The sequence below is a fragment of the Nicotiana sylvestris genome, chromosome 12 (genome assembly GCF_000393655.2).
Source record: "Nicotiana sylvestris chromosome 12, ASM39365v2, whole genome shotgun sequence".
In the NCBI taxonomy this organism is placed as follows: Eukaryota; Viridiplantae; Streptophyta; class Magnoliopsida; order Solanales; family Solanaceae; genus Nicotiana; species Nicotiana sylvestris.
In genome coordinates, this window is record NC_091068.1 from 103,646,630 (window position 1) to 103,665,328 (window position 18,699).

An 18,699-nucleotide genomic window follows, 5' to 3' on the forward strand; every position below is an offset into this window, starting at 1 on the left:
CTTACGAAGTTTTTACTACCTTTTAGCAGAATTCAGGCAAAAAAATATTTCAGTTTGATTGCCACTAGTTTTAACTCAATTAATTACATAACCTCATGGAGTGCTATTAATTGACTTTTTCTTAGTTAGAAAAATATAATTGCATTAGCAATAAACAATTCTTCTTTAGAGAAATACATGTAGAAATTGAGATTTTATTGTAATAATATTATCAAGTGAATTCAACGATTCCCAACTCTTTTTAAATTGTAAATCTTTCGGAAGTTGTTCGGTTTTCTTTAAGTAATTAACAAGTTTTAAAACCTCACTCACCTTTCATCAATTTGATTCTCTCAAATAGTAGTAAAATATTAAAAGTCTCTAGCCTAAATTAACCAACCTCTATGAGATGATATCATAAACTATACTAGAATTTGACTCAATACGAGCAGAAAAATCCTACGCATATTGGTCTCGTCAACAATTAAAACTGTAAATACTAACAGAACCTACCAAATGTTGTTCAACTTCTGGGAATATTGACTTAATAGTATAATCAAAGCAATAAAGGTCACGTACATAAGTAACAAAGCATTACCAGAAACAAAGATATATTTCATGCCGGTCAAGATACATGAAAGTCTACATGTGTTGGAGTCCATCCAAACATCTAGTTAAGGAGATATACCTAACAAAACCAAAGCAACCAAATGCCTCACTCACGAGATATCTTAAGATAATATAGGTTCCTGTATCTGAATTTGATCGAAATTTGTAATAACAATTACAATGCTAGAAAATGGTGTCATAATTTCCAAAAACTAGGCATCCCTTGACTATCAATTTCATTTAGAGATCCGCTCTTCCTGGATATCTGGGGAAGGGAATGACATCTCGAATGTTTTCTATCCCAGTGGCGAAAAGAATCATTCGCTCAAAGCCTAAACCGAAACCACTGTGTTTCACTGTACCATAGCGCCTCAGGTCTAGATACCACTCATATGGCTCTAGTGGTAAACCCATCTCCAGTATCCTGCAATTAAAAAATGGAAGATTCTCAGTCCAAATTCCATCATTACTTCATTGCAATTACCTTAAGTTAATTCATCCCAGTTCACCTTAAGGACAACAAAGGGTAGGCCAAACAAACAGTTAAATACTGGAATTTAATCACCAAATATGTGAACCAGAAACAGAATCTAACTCTCTTCTAGCAAATTTGTCATACCTTGTTCTGAGGACCTCATAATCCTCTTCTCTTTGGCTTCCTCCAATTAGTTCTCCCACCTGCAGAGGAATGAAACAATTTGTTCATGCAGCAGCAGACAAATTTACTCATGAGCTTGAAAGAGAATTGGATAGTGTCCCCCCCCCCGGGGGGAGCCTGTAAGGGCCCCACTGCAGGTAAAGCGTATCTGTTTCTTTTTATTAAAAAACAGAGCTGATCTTTTGGCTCCAACTAACTCTCATGTAAAGCTTAAGGCATGCAGCCTGGTCAGACAGACAATCTTTTTCCCTATATCTAAAACATGGCTTCATTCCGTTGGGCAACAGTGCTTGATTCAGTTTAGCACCAAAAAATTTACATTTCTTCACGTACAACATTCTAGTGAAATCAAGAAATAGCAACTCCATACCATTTGGATAACATTAGGAAAAGGATTTTTCCGAAAATTATTAGAAAAAGGTTTGAGAAACAAAAAGGATTAGATTTGTGTGTGTGTGTGGGGGGGGGGGGGGGGGATTTATATATTGGTAAAAACACCTTTTCGAAAATAATCGGCAAAAACTTCTTGAAAAGCTTAAACAAACACTGGAAAAGCTATTCGAAAGGTTTCAAAAAATTTCCATGGACAAACACCTTAAATAGATCCCATGCCATTTCAAACAGATATTCAGCTTACTGATTTTTTAAATAGGAGTTATACGCATTAGCAGCAATAAGTTGAGCTACTTGCCATCAAAATAAATCAAAGCATCATTCATCTAGACGTTTTGGAAATGCAACCTGCCAGTGGGTGGATGGTGCAGGGAACCTATATTATAAGAGTAAAAAGGAAAAAGGTATTTCTTCCAACAGGCCAGCTGATTCAACAAGCCTACCTTAGGAACAAGCAGATCCATGGCAGCAACTGTCTTCTTGTCTGCATTCACCTTCATGTAAAATGCTTTAATCCCTTTTGGGTAGTTGAACACAATAACAGGTGCCTTAAAATGCTCTTCGGTCAAATATCTATTATCAAGGCAAATCATGGATCAGAATAGCTATAGGAATACATAAAGCAGATCCAATAAGTAGACAGCGGACAAAGAGTACCTTTCATGTTCAGATGCTAAGTCAATACCCCATTCTACTTTATTTTCAAATTTCTTCACTTTGGCTGCTACCTCGAGAATGGCTATGGCTTCTGTATAAGTTATTCGGTAACAGTTTGATGAGGCAACCATTCTAAGTCTACTCAGAGCATCTTTATCTATAAATTTAGTTATAAATTCCATGTCATCAAGGCAATGGTCAAGTAACCACTGACACAGAAACTTCACATATGCCTCAGCACAATTCATATCATCCTGCCAAAGGAATACAAATTTTGATTAATTGAAAGAAAAAACTAATTCCGGCCAAAAGAACCCCTTCAGAAACTCTATGAGAGTGTTACACGTAGTATCTGACATAACCTCTGCTTCATTGCCATACATGTATAGCTCATATTTAACATTGAACTCAAAATTTAATCATGTAAGAGACCAAGAGTTTAAATCTATGTTTGTCAAGGCAGCCTACCAGCCTCGAACTCTTGACCTAGTGGCATGAAGAGGACTCTCTCAACCACTATGAACAAGAATGGCCGGTACCAAGAGTTTAAATCAATTCCATGTCTCAGTGAAACTTCTGGTAGCTAAATATTAACTGTCCAAACATTTTGCTCCAGAAATATATATATAACATCATGATGCTATAACTACATGAATACCTGGAGATCTGCAAAAGCTATTTCAGGCTCCACCATCCAGAACTCCGCAAGATGCCGAGAAGTGTGGGACTGTTCGGCTCGAAAAGTTGGTCCAAAAGTATACACACTAGAAAGCGCACAGGCATAGGTTTCAACTTGGAGTTGGCCAGACACAGTCAAGAAAGCTTGCCGTGCAAAGAAATCCTCAGAGTAATCAACCTTTCCATCCTTTTTGGGAATACCAGCAGAGAGTCTACACCTTTCTCCCAGTTTAAATCTCTCTTGCAACTTCAGTAGATTCTCTTTAGCTCTTTGCAGCTCAGCAACTGCAGCACTGATTTGCTTGTTGATGTCCACAATACTGCCACCACTTTTCTCAATGCTTGCCTTATTAGCTTTTAACTGAGCAACTGCCTCACCTTTCCCTTTGACAAGTTGCTCAGCAGCTTTAATCTCAAATTCTGAAGGAGCAGGATTCTCTTTCAGCTCCTTCTCCAATTTTTCAGCTTCGTTTATCAAAGTAGTAACTTGGAACATCTCACCAGCACCCTCACAATCACTTGTTGTGACGATTGGAGTGTGGATATAAAGAAACCCATTCTTCTGGAAGAATGTATGGGTGGCATAAGCTAAGGCATTACGGATTCTTGCAATGGCAGAAATCTGAAAATGAAAAATGCTGGATTACAATCAAATATATTTACATACATACTCTAAATAATCCACCATTCGGTGCCGTCAGCAAAAAGATACTGGTGGAATGGAAAATTTTTGACAGTGCAAAATCAAAGTTTGAACAAAAATTTTGGCAAAATGAGAACGGTCCACAATCTACATCACTTGGAGATAAATTTTGGAAGGGGCAGTTTTAATGGAAAAGTTCATGTGCTAAACCCAAGAAGGACATGAACGTTCTACCAAAACCACTTCTTATGTGAAATGAATTGCATCCAAGGTTGTGGCCTAACAATTAGAGTGAAAACCAAGGGAGAAGAATCCACCTAAAAACTAGGTTATTTCTTTCCATATGTCTAACCTTATAGACAGAGTTATCCATGTATTGGAGTGGAATAGTGGAAGTACAATGCTTGTCACATACCACCATATTCATATATAAACAAAGTAATTAAATAAGAGTTTAACTAATATCCACCTAGGCCGATAATTATTTTTACACTATCATGTCACATTTACCTGTTTTAGTACATAATCTATCTTATTTCAAATTACAAATTCCACTTTTTATAGAGGATACCTGTAGATATGTTCCGGATAACCTGATAGTATAAATTTTTTCTTATTTATACAAATTAAACTCATTAAATAAACAAATATACTCCGAGTCCACTAACTCTGAATCCGTAGAAATCGATAATCCGCCTGTTAAATAAATTATTGGACATCAAGAGTGGAGCAAATATAAAAATGAGATTAGCTAAATACCGTGTTAGTTCGGGGGCGAAGATGAACAAAATCCCTTAAAAACTCAAGCGTTAACTTAGTTTTCGGCAATGGATACTTGGCAGCATCAACAGTACCGACAGATAAAACCTTCTGGACACGAAGTTCAACTTTTTGCTTCGCGCCTTCAGGAGGTACCTTCAATTCACCTTCCACGTGTACGCAAGTACCAGTAAGTACCAAATCACCGAGCTTGTGAACTGAAGCATCGACGATTACTTGGAGATTCGCCGGGCAAGAGCCGTCGTTCACTTCAAGGAACGCGAATGAACCTTTGCCTTGTTCTCGGCCTGTTTTTACCCAGCCGCCGATTTTGACCACATTTCCGGCGAGTCCAGCTCCGCCGTCGGGACGGCCGACGATTGAACGGATCGGGACGCGTTGGGAGAATTTGGCTTCGTCTACGGTGGCGGCGTTTAGGGTGAGCTTCTCCACCGCCGGCGGCGTTGAATCAAATGACATTTTGGAAATGTGGGATTTGTTTGGCTTTGAAAAACCCTAGGGATTACCTGGTAGTTATTATAGTTGGGAGTGACACTGCCAGATCGGCGTAAATTTAAAGCTTGTCAAATTGAAACGAAACGGTCTAAATAAAATGAAGTTGATCTAACAAATAAATATTACTCCCTTATTCCAATTTATCTCACTTTGTTTTGTAATCAGTTGAAAAAATAATGATACATTTATATATTTAATAATAATTTAATTCTAAAAATTTTATTTTACTCTTACGGTTATAGTCACAAAAAATTTTAAAAGTTTTTCTTTTTATTTTAAACTTCATGCTCAATCAAATATTATCACAAATTTTTTTCCTTTAGCTCCTATTCTGAATTTCTTTGCAATTATTTAACAAATCCGTGTAGACCACGTCGAATGCTTGTCAAAGTTAAACCCTTTTTTCTAAAGAGGTGGACGACTACACAATATTCAAATGCACATTCGACTTTTCTTGTCAAACCCAAGAATCTTCAAATGAATTACTTTCTACATTACACTAGAGTTTAGACATGCATCTAAAGCTTGATTCTTGACCCCAAATTTTAGAAACTTTAATACTTAATGCATGGAATGTCATCGGATCGAATAGAGCACGTTGAACCAAATCAACTGAACTCACTACTTTTGACTAAAATTACTTAAACATTCCGAGCTAATAGATCAACTAAACTCACTACTTTAGACTAGAATTACTTAAACATTCCGAGCTAATAGAATTCTTTGAGCTCTTGCAGAATTCTTTGAGCTCTTGCCCAAAGAGCAACCAACAATATGTCAGGAAATGGGGTCTGTCTCTTACTTGCAACCCTCGCCTTTGATCCAGATGTTAAATAGCCTTAAGAGACAATTTCCATGTAAATGTAAAATGTAGAGAGAGACTCGACTAGTAGAGGTTTTTTTATTATTATTGGTAAGGAATAAGTAGAATGACATAACCTATAATGTGAAGACATGTAAATTATACTGAAGGAAAATTATGTGCAACAAACGTACCTTCAAGATAATTGTACTCAAATGATCCAACAGAGCCCAGGCAAATGTTTAATCACACATACACACACACACACAAAACCAAAAATAGAAGAACTCAGCAATAGAGGAAGATGAATAGGAAGAAAAAAGGAAAAATTCAGTTAATCAGAAATAGAAGAAGAATGGAAGATGGACAGCAAGTGATATGCAATGAAGGAAGAAAACACCTCTATTACAGAATTTTGACTACCCTATTAGTACAAAACTCTTCAATCTCCCCAATATACCCTGAGCTCAAAGAAAAGAGAACTACAATAATGGATGAGGAAAGGAAGAATATTAGAAGAAACTCAAGTTATAACCACAGTTAAAGCCATTGTTCAATTGTCAATATTGAATCTACAATACCATAGTATTCTTTAATATTTGCATCAAGGAAGGCATCTCAGATGTTTTGTAACTGAGAAAAGGAAATCCGAATGATCGAGCCGCCAAGCGATGTAGCATGTTTGCACACCAATGCCTCAGTTGCTTGCTCCTCATTTTCAAAAAGAACAAGAGCCTGCTTCTTCCCATTCATTTCAAAAAGCTTTGTACCGACAATGGTACCATGCTCCTCCATGTGGGCCACGATCTCTTCCTCCGTCACGTCCTGGGGCAGGCTTGACAGGTGGATCATTTTGGTAGGGGAGCAACAGTACCGGTAGTTTTTGGCAGCATTCCGGTTAAAACGATTGAGATTTGAGTTTGAGTAGTCATGTGTATCTGGTCCAGTGATAATATTTGGGTGCTTTGAATAGTTGACTTCCAACCGCGTACCAAATAACAGGGCACCCTATATCAAAATCCCATAAGAAATTAACAACGATGCAAATAGATAGATGCTTGAATGAAGCAAAAGATATGCATGGACTTTGGTACAAGGTAAACTTGCTGCATTAATAGATCATATGTTGAAAGATCTAAATATCAGAGGCATTTGAAAATAAGCACAGAACAAACTTGCTCAACTACTATAAATCTACTAACCATCTTTTACTGGGTGTAAACTCATGCCATCCGAACTCACTGAAATTCAGAATCTATGCTTAGTGGGAAGCCGAGCCATATGTATTCAAGGGGTCGGAAAATTACACTGTGTATCTAGGTTTTTTTTAATGTGTATACTATACATTGACTACCCTTGACTTTTTCATGGGTTTACTTCTTTATATTTTGACCCCCTCCGGTGAAATCCTAGCTCTGCCACCGGTGGGAATACAAGGGATATCACGCTTTAAAAGTCAAGCAAGGAAAAAAAGGACTGCAGGTTGTTAAGAAACTATAAATTTTATCTGATAAGAAACGAGGTAGTATCTAGTAATCAGATGCATGGTTTAAAAGTATAGTTGTATTGGTAGTTATTTTTTCTTTGGAGTCATCAAATGTCATGTTTGATTGATGAAGTAAATAATTTTATTGATCAGATGAGGAACATCCCTATAAACAAAAAGTAGATGAACATGACATACAAAGGGCAACCAACTGAAGTAAATAAATTTTTTATTGATCTGGAACATCCCCATATACAAAAATTGAGAAACACGAGTAACAAAGAGCAACCAGTCATCTATTTTCTTTCTTTTTTTTGGATAGGTAGAAACATGCTCAGCATGATGGGTTTACTTAGTTAAGAGAAACCAGTCTTCTACACTAATTTGACATAAGATTTTATCTTGTTTCCATTTTAAAACTCTGAGCAAAGCTTATGCTGCAGCAGCTTGGTGCTAAGTTTATACTTGAATTATATTTTAGTATCTTATTTCCATTTTAAAATTGTGTGTAAAGGTTATGTGGCAGCAGCAAGGTTGCTGACACCACAATGAGGCAGAACAAACAAAAATCCAAAAAAGGAAAAGAAAAAAAAAGGAAATACAGATATCACCATTCAGACCTTCAAAAAGTGCACAACTAGCTCTGCCTGGAAACCATCACCCATCTGAACCAGAGCATGATCTGGTTTATTCCGTAGGAGCTTAATTCTGATGATGTTTCCATAAATGGAGAACAGATTAAAAAGCTTGTCCTCGTCTATTCTCTGTAATAGGGAAAAGCAACCAGAAGAGAAACATCAAGATGAGGAGCCACAAACCTTAGGATTTAATTAAAACAGAAAAAGAATAAAAAGAGAAAATAAAAGGGCTAACATGGTAATAATAAAAGAGAGAATCTTACATCTGGATTTAAATTAGATACAATAACAGTACACCTGTCATTTGTCCCGCTTATGCCAGGAGGCAAACCACCAGGAAAGGCAGCTGCAATTGCTGCAGCATTTCCCATCTACTCCAATAATTGCAAAAACCAACTTAGAACGATATGGCATAAACACGAGAAAGCGAGCAAGACAGCATCGAGAAAAGATGTGGCTAATGTAGCATGCGAAGCAGCAACTACAGCTTCACCAGCATTGATCATTCAAAATTTCCATGTAAAATAAAATTGAAGATAAAATAAAGATACAAATATCCTAATCTACTGCATTTAGTAGCTAATACTGATAGCAAAAACAGAGATGATGTAGTGGCAAGAAAAACAAACGCAGAGACAGAAAGCATCTATGTCACACTCAACTGCCTGATCTGACAGCAGAGAGGCAGATAACCAAGAGATGTTAAAATACTTCAAACTTGATGAGTGAGATGCACACCTGAGGAAATCCAACTGGACAAAAACAAAGGGAGAAAACAGTTAGGAATATCTAGATCAGAAAATTTCACAATAAACATAATAAAATAGTGTTAACTTAAGCACCTCCACGAGGCCCGGAACCTTGCAAGGAGTACATGCCTCCTGCATCTCCATATCCCTGTTGTTACACAATGACAAAGCTTGAACATAATCCATATTGGAAAACTCTTATTCCTGCTAAAAGTAAGAAAAATAAACAATGGAAACTACTTGAGGAGATTTGCCCTTCTGTTCTGATGGTAGATTTGGGTTGGTGAAGTCCCTGCACATATAGATAATGCAGTACATGAATATTTTCCCCACAAACTGAAGAATAGAAACTATTTTCGAGATGTATAAGAGGGAATGAGAGAAAGCAATGAACAAGTTACCTCGAGCGTTCATTATTGTAGTTCACTTGCAATTCATCTAGGCTGAATCACAAAATAAGCCATGGTAAACATACCCATCATATCATAGTATATAAGAGAAAAGATGCAAATTATGTCCGTGCAAACACAAAAGCAGCACAATTTAAAAAGGATTTAAAACCTTACTTTGAGAATTGTACATCAAGCTGACAACAACCATCATATATATTACGCCCCTATTAAAAAATTGTAAGCACTAAGCTTCACCATCTAAGATAAATAAAGCAGCACAAAATAATCCTCTCACGACAAGACAACTTTATGTAACACAAAGCATACCTGGAGAGAGTTCCTAGCAGAAACAGCATTCTGGGGTAATTGGTACTGAATCAAAGCTTGAAAACCTACAAAGTTCATAGCAAATATCAGTAGCAATAAAAGATTATGCAGATATGGAAAGAAGAATGCAAGTCTCATAACTAGGATTTCACATATGCTCCACGAAACAGTTGAAGCAAAAAGCAAACGAGTTACATCCAAGATTAGAGTCGTATAACACAACAAAGAAGTGACAGAGACTTCCTTCCATGATCAAATTCCATAAATTCTATCCAGTATTTAACTCCGGAATGAAAAACAAAACAAGAAGTTAGAACACACACACACACACATATAGAGAGAGAGAGAGAGAAAACTTGAAGGTGCTGACCAGCCGACTTCTGAAATGTCACGATCTTTTCAACAATTCCATGAGGTGAAAACACTTGATGCAGCACTTCCACAGTTATAGGATATAGCACGTGATGTATCGTAACTAAGAGAATTCGATTAGGCTGAGAGTCCAGAGAGCCGAACAGCAGAGCAGCATAGAGACAGAAGAGAGAGAAGAGAATGAATAGAGAGGAATAGATGACGAAACGGAGGAACTATTAAAGCAACATTTCATCTTAGCAAAGCAAAAAAGATTTAAAGACAGAGACCAGAAAGCATGAAAAAAAGCAAGAAAATACATGGCTAAGTAAATAAATATTGACTTCTACATTATAGCCCGGTATCTTATTTCCTCGTGATATGGCGCTCAGTTATTTAAAGCACAAATCCCCCCCCCCAAAAAAAACCCATCTTTGCCTTTAGTAAAGAATTATGTATAGGGAGGGCCTCTTAAGCGCTCATCAGCTACAAACTGACATGAGTGCTAATGTTGGTTCTCGATGCTTTATGACAGTCAAAGTACATAAAGACTGTAAAGGATCTTGGGGAGATACAAAAACTGGTGGCTAAGGCAGGTTAGTCTTTCACTTTAATTCTCAGTCAAAGGAGGAGCTACCCTTCAGTGACCTGTTTTCTCTCTCTAAGTTAATAGAGAAGAGCAGAGTTTCCTGGACAATGAAACTTACAATCTTTCCAAAACATGGACTCTTGTCTTTCAATGAAAAAGATCGGTTTTTGGCAAACAAGTTAACACAAATCCACAAGTCAATTTCAATATGGACTTGCAATCATCCTTATTTCTTGAGCTGAGGGTCTATCGGAAACCGCCTCTCTACCTTCAAGGTAGGGTTAAGACCTGCATACACACTACCCTCCCCAGACCTCACTTGTGGGATTATACTGGGATTGTTGTTGTTGTACTTGCAATCATCCTTATTTCCATTCTACTGGCCTTTCTATTCCCCTAAAAGTTCATACCTTTTCAGCACCTCCAACCACATTAAATGAGTTTTAGTGTCAGAAATTGTGAAAGAGAGAAATCAGTTAAGCTCTTAGACCTTTAACACCATAGGAACCAGGCATAACCTGACAGACAAGCGGTTTAACGGTTAATTCGTCTTCTCCATCCAAGGGGATCAGTGAAATCTCAAATTTTCTCTTGACATCTCCATAATATGTTTACACACTAGTTATAGTGACATGCTCAACTACTCATTACGAATTTGAGATAGCATTAGTCTAGTCATTTGAATACATATATACACACAACTCGGAAGGTTTCTTTTTATGACGAGTGAAGTCATTTATCACCCTATGCGCTTGACATGGTTACTAACAACTAATAAGGAATTGGATGTGAACTGTGTACTCCTTATTAGTGGCCCCGTATAACAAGTAATCAATAGAAATCACTCTTTCAACCATGCAGCACATCTATAAAGCATGTCGGGCTAAAAGCAAACAACAAATTATACGTGAAATTTTTTCTAGTCTGCAGGTTGGATGTTTGTGAGTATGTCACCCAGGGACACCATTAATATTGAGTTCAGTATAAGTGCTGCACATGGCCACCTCTTGTTAAAAAAACCACCGACCTCGTCTCCTCGCCCTTGGGAGTTCTGATCCATGGTTGTCAGTTCTTGATGAGATGAGAATTGTACATAAACATTTCTCCCCCTGTTGGACATGCAAAATGAGCCACCAATCAAGGCAAACAAAAAGATGTAGCAAAGTCTAGTCTCTTGAAAGCTTAGCAAACACAGTAACATGAAAAGCTTCACATACAGCTCTCCAATTGGAAATACAAGTTTTGTCTCAAAAGATACCTGATGCTGGGTTGAACATTTGAATAGAACTGTAATGCATTTACAGCAGATGGAACGCCTTGCATTTGCAAGAGAGCCTGTATTCCATAAGATATAATTAATTTAAGAAACATCAACTTACTCGAATCATTCTGCCATTCAAAATAAATGTATAAAAAAAGCACCTGATTTTTTGCCCTAAGCATTACAAGTTTGGTAATGACGCCGAAGGGTTGAAATAGCTGAAGCAAGTCATTCTGGAAAGAAACAACATAAGAATCATTGCATGCCTACAACATCACTTTCCTTCTTGTCACGATAGAGTGGAAAAGAAAACTAATAATAGAAAGAAATCCAATTGATGCCAGCCAAGTGAATGCAACAGGAAGGATTTGCTGCTCCACTCAGGTTTGAATATTTACTGCCTCAAAGTACAAAGCGAATCCATCTTTCAAAATGTGTTAACACTAACACCAAATAAAAGCGGCATAAGGCTAACTGCTCCTCTATTGGAAATTCAAATTGAGGTGGGAAACAAATGCCGAGAAGCTAAAAAGAAAACATAACCCGACCTTTAAAATGACTTGAACGCTTCGCTGCACACACACACACACATAAAAAAAAAACCGCAAAACTATTAATGATTCAACGCTAAAGCAATCCAGGGACGGTCACAGAAAAACAAGACCAAATTGCCAGATCACGATGTTGAGCTTTCCACCTGCAGCCACAGGTTCTAGAAGAATCTCTTCAAATAAAAAGCAAGAACGATCACTCTGGGAAATCTGCTAGGCCAATTCTGAAGAATGGGCATTAGCACGTGGCAGGCAGTCCTTTTGAATCATTTATCACATATTTTCCTATCTTTTTGTGTATCATTTATTACACTGGGTTTTTTGTGTATCTTAAACTTCCTCCATTATTAAGAAGCTTTTGTTCGTCTTTGCATATTTCTTCCATGCACATCAGGTGCACTAATTTTTTTTAGTTAGTCACATGATTGATCTCAAACTTGGAAATAGTACAACACAAAAAGAAAAATAATAGAAGTACTCTGCTTTTGATAGAGCAGCCATGCGACAAATGCAGCCGTGAGAATACTGCGAACATAGTAAAGAAAAATAAATCTAGTGCATGAATACTTGGAGCTCAGAAATAACGTGTTGAACTCATAAGAACAAATGCCTATCTAAGAGACAAATAGAAAGAAAAAGCAAAAGTGGATAGGTTTTTTTTTTTTTTTGTTGGGGGGGGGGGGGGGACTATTCAGTATGCAATCCTGATATCTACCTCAGAGATCTCGTGGCCCACGTTGCGAACGTGAATGACCTTTGAAGGCTCAGTCATTTTTTACCTGAATAATAAAAACAAATGAATGGCATTGAAATAAATAGACAACTCAAAAGCACGTCAAAATCATGTTGTGTTGAAGAATGATTAAGTACGTTCAAGACAAGATTTAAGTAGCAATGGGAAAAGAAATTAAGAAAATGATCAGACCTATGAAGTAAGAACACTAAGGTTTACTAACAAAACTAAACCTTTGTTCATCTTGTTAGTAATGGAAAATCAATGAGTAAGAAAGAAGATAAATATGCAAGAAATTCAGCTATTAAGGAAAAGTGGTGAAGCTATGGATCTTAGTAAAGATTTAAGCGTGACACGGATTACTCCCCTTTGCACCCAACTCCTTCAGCCTAAACAAGAATCTTAAGACTAATTTACATTGTTACCAAAACATTTAATTTCTTTAAAAGAAACATGAAAGGAATAAAAATCATGCTTCGCACTAATTAGTCACTTTAAATAATAGACATATAGAAGTTGTCAATATTTTTCACATGCAAATAACTAAATGCAGTTGCCAAATACACTGCACAGATCAGTTATACCAGTAGCTCAAATACATCCCCCACAAGTATCAGGTTTGTGCCAACCGACCACTATGCTCTTAAGTATTAATTATTTTCCAGTCAATTCTTCAAAAAGTGCAACCCCCTTGGTATGAACTTGCCCTTTCGCTGCTTGCACCCATGTTTTTCTTTTTTGGGTAATAAGTAATTCACTACCAAAACCCCTTTCCCAGTAGTGACAGTGACCCGTAAACATCTTTGCTCCACCGATGACTTAGGCAAAATACCTTTTTTTTAAAAATAACCGACAAATCCCCGAGGGCCCGTGGCGCACGGTTGGAAACTCGGTGGATAATGGGCCGGCCCTTGTATCCTTCTCCATTTAAATATCAAGTTTTTGTCTAGGGTACGAAACCGTGACGTGCGCCTAGACCACACATCACAATCTATGCTCTTACCACTTAGACCAAAGCCCTAGGTCAATACCATATTTTTATTTAAATAAACATTCCCTTAAATGCTTGATCCATATTTTACGGTACATTAAATGGTATCCAGGTTCATTGCTTAGTTAGTTCCAACAGCAGTTCCATTTAAGCTCGACTATTCATCACGAACAAGTGCATATACCTCCTAATTCATAGAGTCGACCCCAACTAATTTGGGATTGACGTGTAGCTGATTGATTTTGGTTTAAGTTGTGAAAGAAGAATACTTGTTCTATAACATCACATATAAAACATCTGTCACCAAAGAAACAGAGAGCAGAAAAGGCCTGCACCCCCGGGATTAGTCGGGCCTCTCAGAGACTCGGACACCCAGTGCAAATCAAAAAAAAAAAAAAAAAAAGAGAGCAGAAAAAGTCTAAAGCCTCTAACTTATGCCAGTTGCTGATTAAACACTTTAAGCTATTAATAAAGCTCCCTAGCAATTACAACAAAACTAAGACATGCCCAAGAAATAGTTTATTTTTATCAAACTTAACCATATAGTACCCACCAATAACACAAGTTAGTGATTCTAATATTCTTCAAACACTTGAGTTTTACAACCCCCCTAATTCAATAACAGCTCAAGAGTAGCACGAATTAGCAATAATTGTTACTCCTAAACACATAATAAAGAACTGAACTAAGATCCGACTGACCTTCAGAAAGTGAAGGAGAGGGGAGAGAGAGAGTATGTGTGTGTGTCTAGGGTTTGAGGGACGATATGGGATATTCATTTCAGTACAGAGCTGCTTTTACTATTTCTAGGACATCTAAACAGCCACTGGGGAACAGAATTTACCACAAAATGACAAAAATGGTCTTAGGTTCAAAGTAAGAAATAGTACTCCTCGTTCACTTTTGGCCGGTAAGTTTTAACTTTTTACGCCCTTAAAAAATAAAAATAAAGTACATAATTTATTATGATATTTATATTAATTGATGTATATTTTATTAGATTTGAGAAAATAATTTGAAATAAGTAATAAATACTGTGTATAACAGGAAAAAAAATTGTCTGCTCTTGATATGCTTAAAGTGATAAGTAAAAATAAAAATATATTTTTAGTATACATGTCAAGTAAAAGTAAACGGAGGAAGTACTACTCACTCTATTCCAATTTATATAACATATTTTTCTTATTAGTCCGTTTCAAAAAGAGTGACACATTTCTACAATTTAAAATAATTCAATTTTAAACTTTTTATTTTATCCTTAATGAGAAGCTTTTATAACCATACAAATATCATGGTCCCACAAAGTTTTTACCCTTTAAGATCACAAGTTTTAAAAAAAAATTCTTAAACTCTGTATCACAAGTTTTAAAAAAAAATTCTTAAACTCTGTATCGTATAAAAATGATCTGTTGTGTTTGGACTAGGTTCAAAGTACCACGTTAAATAGATGGGTGATTGGCGCGGAAGGGACTTTGTGGGCGGTCTTAGTGGAATGTCACCAAATTTACGGTATTTAAAAAATAACCCCGAACCCATACAAGCTCTTTAAGATTTTTTCTACCATATTAAATTGTTCATCAAGTTTGCCGGATTATCATAATTTTGCTCTTCCGGATTTTTATATCATGTCTATAAAGTTGATGTTATTATTGCTTTACCTATCTGTTAAGTTGTTCAGTAAAATCTATCGGGTTGTTATACTTCTGCTCTTCAGGGATATCTCTACCGATCGGTAAAGTTGATGATATATTTTATTTACCTATCTGTTAAGTTATTCATCGTAGTCTTGTAAATTAGAATATTTTTTCTAGGTAGTTTTAACGAAGTGTTTTTTGAATTTACAACTTCAATTTCGACCAAACCACCCCAATCTGTTCTAAATGATCTCAAATTTGAAATAAATCTTGCAAATACTAACACAAAAAAGCATCAATCACCAATTTATCAAATAACATCAAATCAAAAGGACCACTTTGTCCTCTTCAACACTTTCTAAGGTCCAACAATAAAGTTTGAGATTTTATAGTAAATCACCATTATATGTGTCTGAACTAAAAGTTTAAGCACAGATTATTAACATCCAATTGATTTTAACAGTAAATCGATCATTAACTTTTATCTTTCGCCATCAAACAAAAATTTCAAGCTTTAAAATTTAAAGAAATATAATGTTAAAGTAAAAAAAAATTGCTAAGATCATAAAAAATAGGGATATTCCACCAAGACCATTTCCTTTGGGTACTGCCATGCTAATTTTTGTAAATATATTGTTGAGCAGATCATTTAAAATTATTAAACATGAATAATTAACGAATTTGATTCAGTGAAAACTAACAGTTAGTCTGTGCTTTTATAATTTCTTTTGTTTTAGTCTATTTTTAAGGTCTTATGCAGTTTTTTGGGATGCAATTTCTAACTTTTGTATCGAATGTAATTTTTCTATTGCAGTTTCTATGATTTAATGCGGATTTTGTGTTTCTAGTGTTTTTTTTTTTTTTTTTTTTTGCAATTTCTGAATTTTAGTGTTTCTGGTCAAAATACTTAAGGGCCTATTAGGAAAGCCATCTTGTAATTGGATTTGAGTGTAATTGGGTGTAATTACACAATTTTGGCATGTTTGTTTGACAAAGTAGTTAATTAGTCAATATCTCTGTTTTAAAAGGCAAAATTGGGACTCGTCCGGGGCTCGCCCCGGGCCGGAGCACTCGTAAAACGCCCCTGGGCTTATGTGTGGGGCTTAGTTCTATGATACTTACGCCCCGGGCACACCCAACGCCTAGTGTACTGGGCTCGCCTAATAGAACTTTATGCAATTGTGTGTAACTAACCTTGTAAATCCTCAAATTTTCTTATTAAATCGTTGACTATTCAAAATTACTTTTTTGTTAATCATATATCATTGAGTTGAGAGTATTTTATGTCATAATTGAAATAAAAATTATTGCACGTTATCCACTAAGACTGCCATAATAGTTAATTTTAAATAAATCTTTCATTTAAAAAGTATTTATTTATTAACTTTTGTTATGTCTTTACTACATAATAGTCCATAATTTTTTTTTATAATTATTTTTCTAAATATTAGTTTTTCCACGTTTACGAGATACAAAACTTATTAATTTAATAGCCTGGTATTAACTAGTAACTATTTACAAGTAATTAGTTATCATGGTATTGTATGGTGACTTATGTGTCACTTTATTAACTCGTTAAAACTTAAAAATAAACGATGCTAGAGAATCATATTTAAATTAAATTGTGAATTATGTTTTTATATAAATTCTCTTTCAAATATAAAGCATATTAAATAAAAGGAGTATTTTAAGAAAAATATCAAATTATATTATCGAAATTCTTTCAAGATTCATTACTCCTTAAGAGATGCATATAAGATTTCGTATCGAATACATTACTTTTGATTTTTGAGTTGTAATGACGTTGTAGCTAATTTGCATATTATGATTGTAGACACCGGATTTTTGACCCTCCCCGAGGATTTTCACATTTTTTAGCATAAATATGTAATTTAGGTCTAATATGCCTATTTTAACTATTTTTACTTTATTTCGTTGCAAAAAGAAAAATTACAAAAATATATATACAAATTTTAGTTTATGTATTTCTCATAAACTTGAAAAAATACAAAAATTGCACTTTATTTTTGTACTTTATATAATTTCGAAAATTACCAAAAAATATAGTTCTATTAATGTTTTGTAGTCATTTTAAATTTTGAAAAAATACAAAAATGTTACTTTATATTTTATCTTTATATAAAACGAAAATTACAAAAAAAATGTTTTATTAATATTTTGTAGCTATTTTAAATCTTGAAAAATATATTAAAAATATATAGCTTTGTTTAAATATTAGTCTTATTTTTGTAGTTATTTTGTTTACATAGGGTTAGTCGAACAACGTTGTGTTCTTAATCGGGTCCGGGCAAAAGAATAATATTCGGGTTCAATTTACCCGCTTTTAGGCCTAATTTCGGACCTAGCCCATAATAATCCGAGTCCACCACACATGAGGGGACACACGTGGGGAACACGGACGGAATCCCGTACACGGGGAACCCCACCACGCGTGGGGAACACAAGTCTCGAACCCCACCACGCGTGGGGCTCATTTTTCTGGGCAAAACCATTACAAATGCACGGTCAAAACACATTTGACGGAGGAGAATTTTGAAAAAATTGAAAAAGGGCATTGTGCATCGTCTTCTTCCTCTCCTTGGAAAACCAGAAAAAACCTACTCCAAAAACCTTCACCATCCTCACGTCCGCAACCCTTTCGTCGGAACCATTTCTTCTCCTTCGTCAACCACTGCTCGTCGCCACCACCTCGCGATCACTCCGTCACCTTCCCCGACACCCCTACTGTCGCAGCCAAGCCTACTCCAAAACCTTGACTCCCTCACGTCCGAAACCGCCCAAACCACCACCAAAACCATCCTCGACCACTGCCCCGACGACACTGTTGTTCGTCGTCACCCCCACCAAACACCACCACCCTCGTTCCACCTCCAAACCCTCCCCAGCTGACCCCTCTCCGTCACGACCCCTCCAACAAACCACCAGCAAATACCCTACCCAAAATACCAGTCGCGACCAGCTCCCCCATCGACTCTCTCACGTCGACACACCATCACCCTACTGTCCAAACCACCATAATCCAGCCCTCGACCACTGCCCCGACGACCGCTGTTGTTCGTCGTCCCCATGTCCAGCGACGCCTCCGTCCATTAAACACTGCCCGTCGACCCCACAATCGTCGACTAAACAGTCCGTCAGCTTCACGTCAGGCAACCTTGCGGCTGTTTCCCCTATCCTCACGCCACTAGCTGAGCCGGAGTTCATGGAGGTGAGCTGCTCGACCTTGTGTTGAAGTCGAGTTTCAGTCCAAAGTCCAAAAGTTGAGTCGAGGTCCGGTGCGTC

At 36.4% G+C, this 18,699-nt stretch overlaps 2 protein-coding genes across 2 annotated transcripts; both read right to left on the bottom strand.

Annotated features, from left to right (window-relative positions):
- Window positions 1-573: 573 nt before the first annotated feature.
- LOC104216951 (asparagine--tRNA ligase, cytoplasmic 1-like) lies at window positions 574-4,947 on the bottom strand. Its single transcript, XM_009767091.2, has 6 exons — window positions 4,377-4,947; window positions 2,955-3,596; window positions 2,297-2,550; window positions 2,083-2,212; window positions 1,208-1,266; window positions 574-1,012 (listed from the first exon to the last, which is right to left on the bottom strand). The coding sequence occupies exons 1-6, from the start codon at window positions 4,854-4,856 to the stop codon at window positions 829-831; spliced, it is 1,749 nt and encodes a 582-aa protein (XP_009765393.1). The 5' UTR covers window positions 4,857-4,947; the 3' UTR covers window positions 574-828.
- Window positions 4,948-6,073: 1,126 nt separating this feature from the next.
- Window positions 6,074-14,611, bottom strand: LOC104216952 (polypyrimidine tract-binding protein homolog 3-like). Its single transcript, XM_009767092.2, has 15 exons — window positions 14,464-14,611; window positions 12,754-12,817; window positions 11,649-11,720; window positions 11,485-11,561; window positions 11,254-11,335; window positions 9,657-9,780; window positions 9,287-9,351; window positions 9,134-9,183; window positions 8,969-9,010; window positions 8,808-8,859; window positions 8,661-8,715; window positions 8,557-8,570; window positions 8,082-8,189; window positions 7,801-7,944; window positions 6,074-6,702 (listed from the first exon to the last, which is right to left on the bottom strand). Exons 2-15 carry the CDS (start codon window positions 12,808-12,810, stop codon window positions 6,313-6,315), a joined length of 1,332 nt encoding a protein of 443 aa, XP_009765394.1. The 5' UTR covers window positions 12,811-12,817; window positions 14,464-14,611; the 3' UTR covers window positions 6,074-6,312.
- Window positions 14,612-18,699: the final 4,088 nt, after the last annotated feature.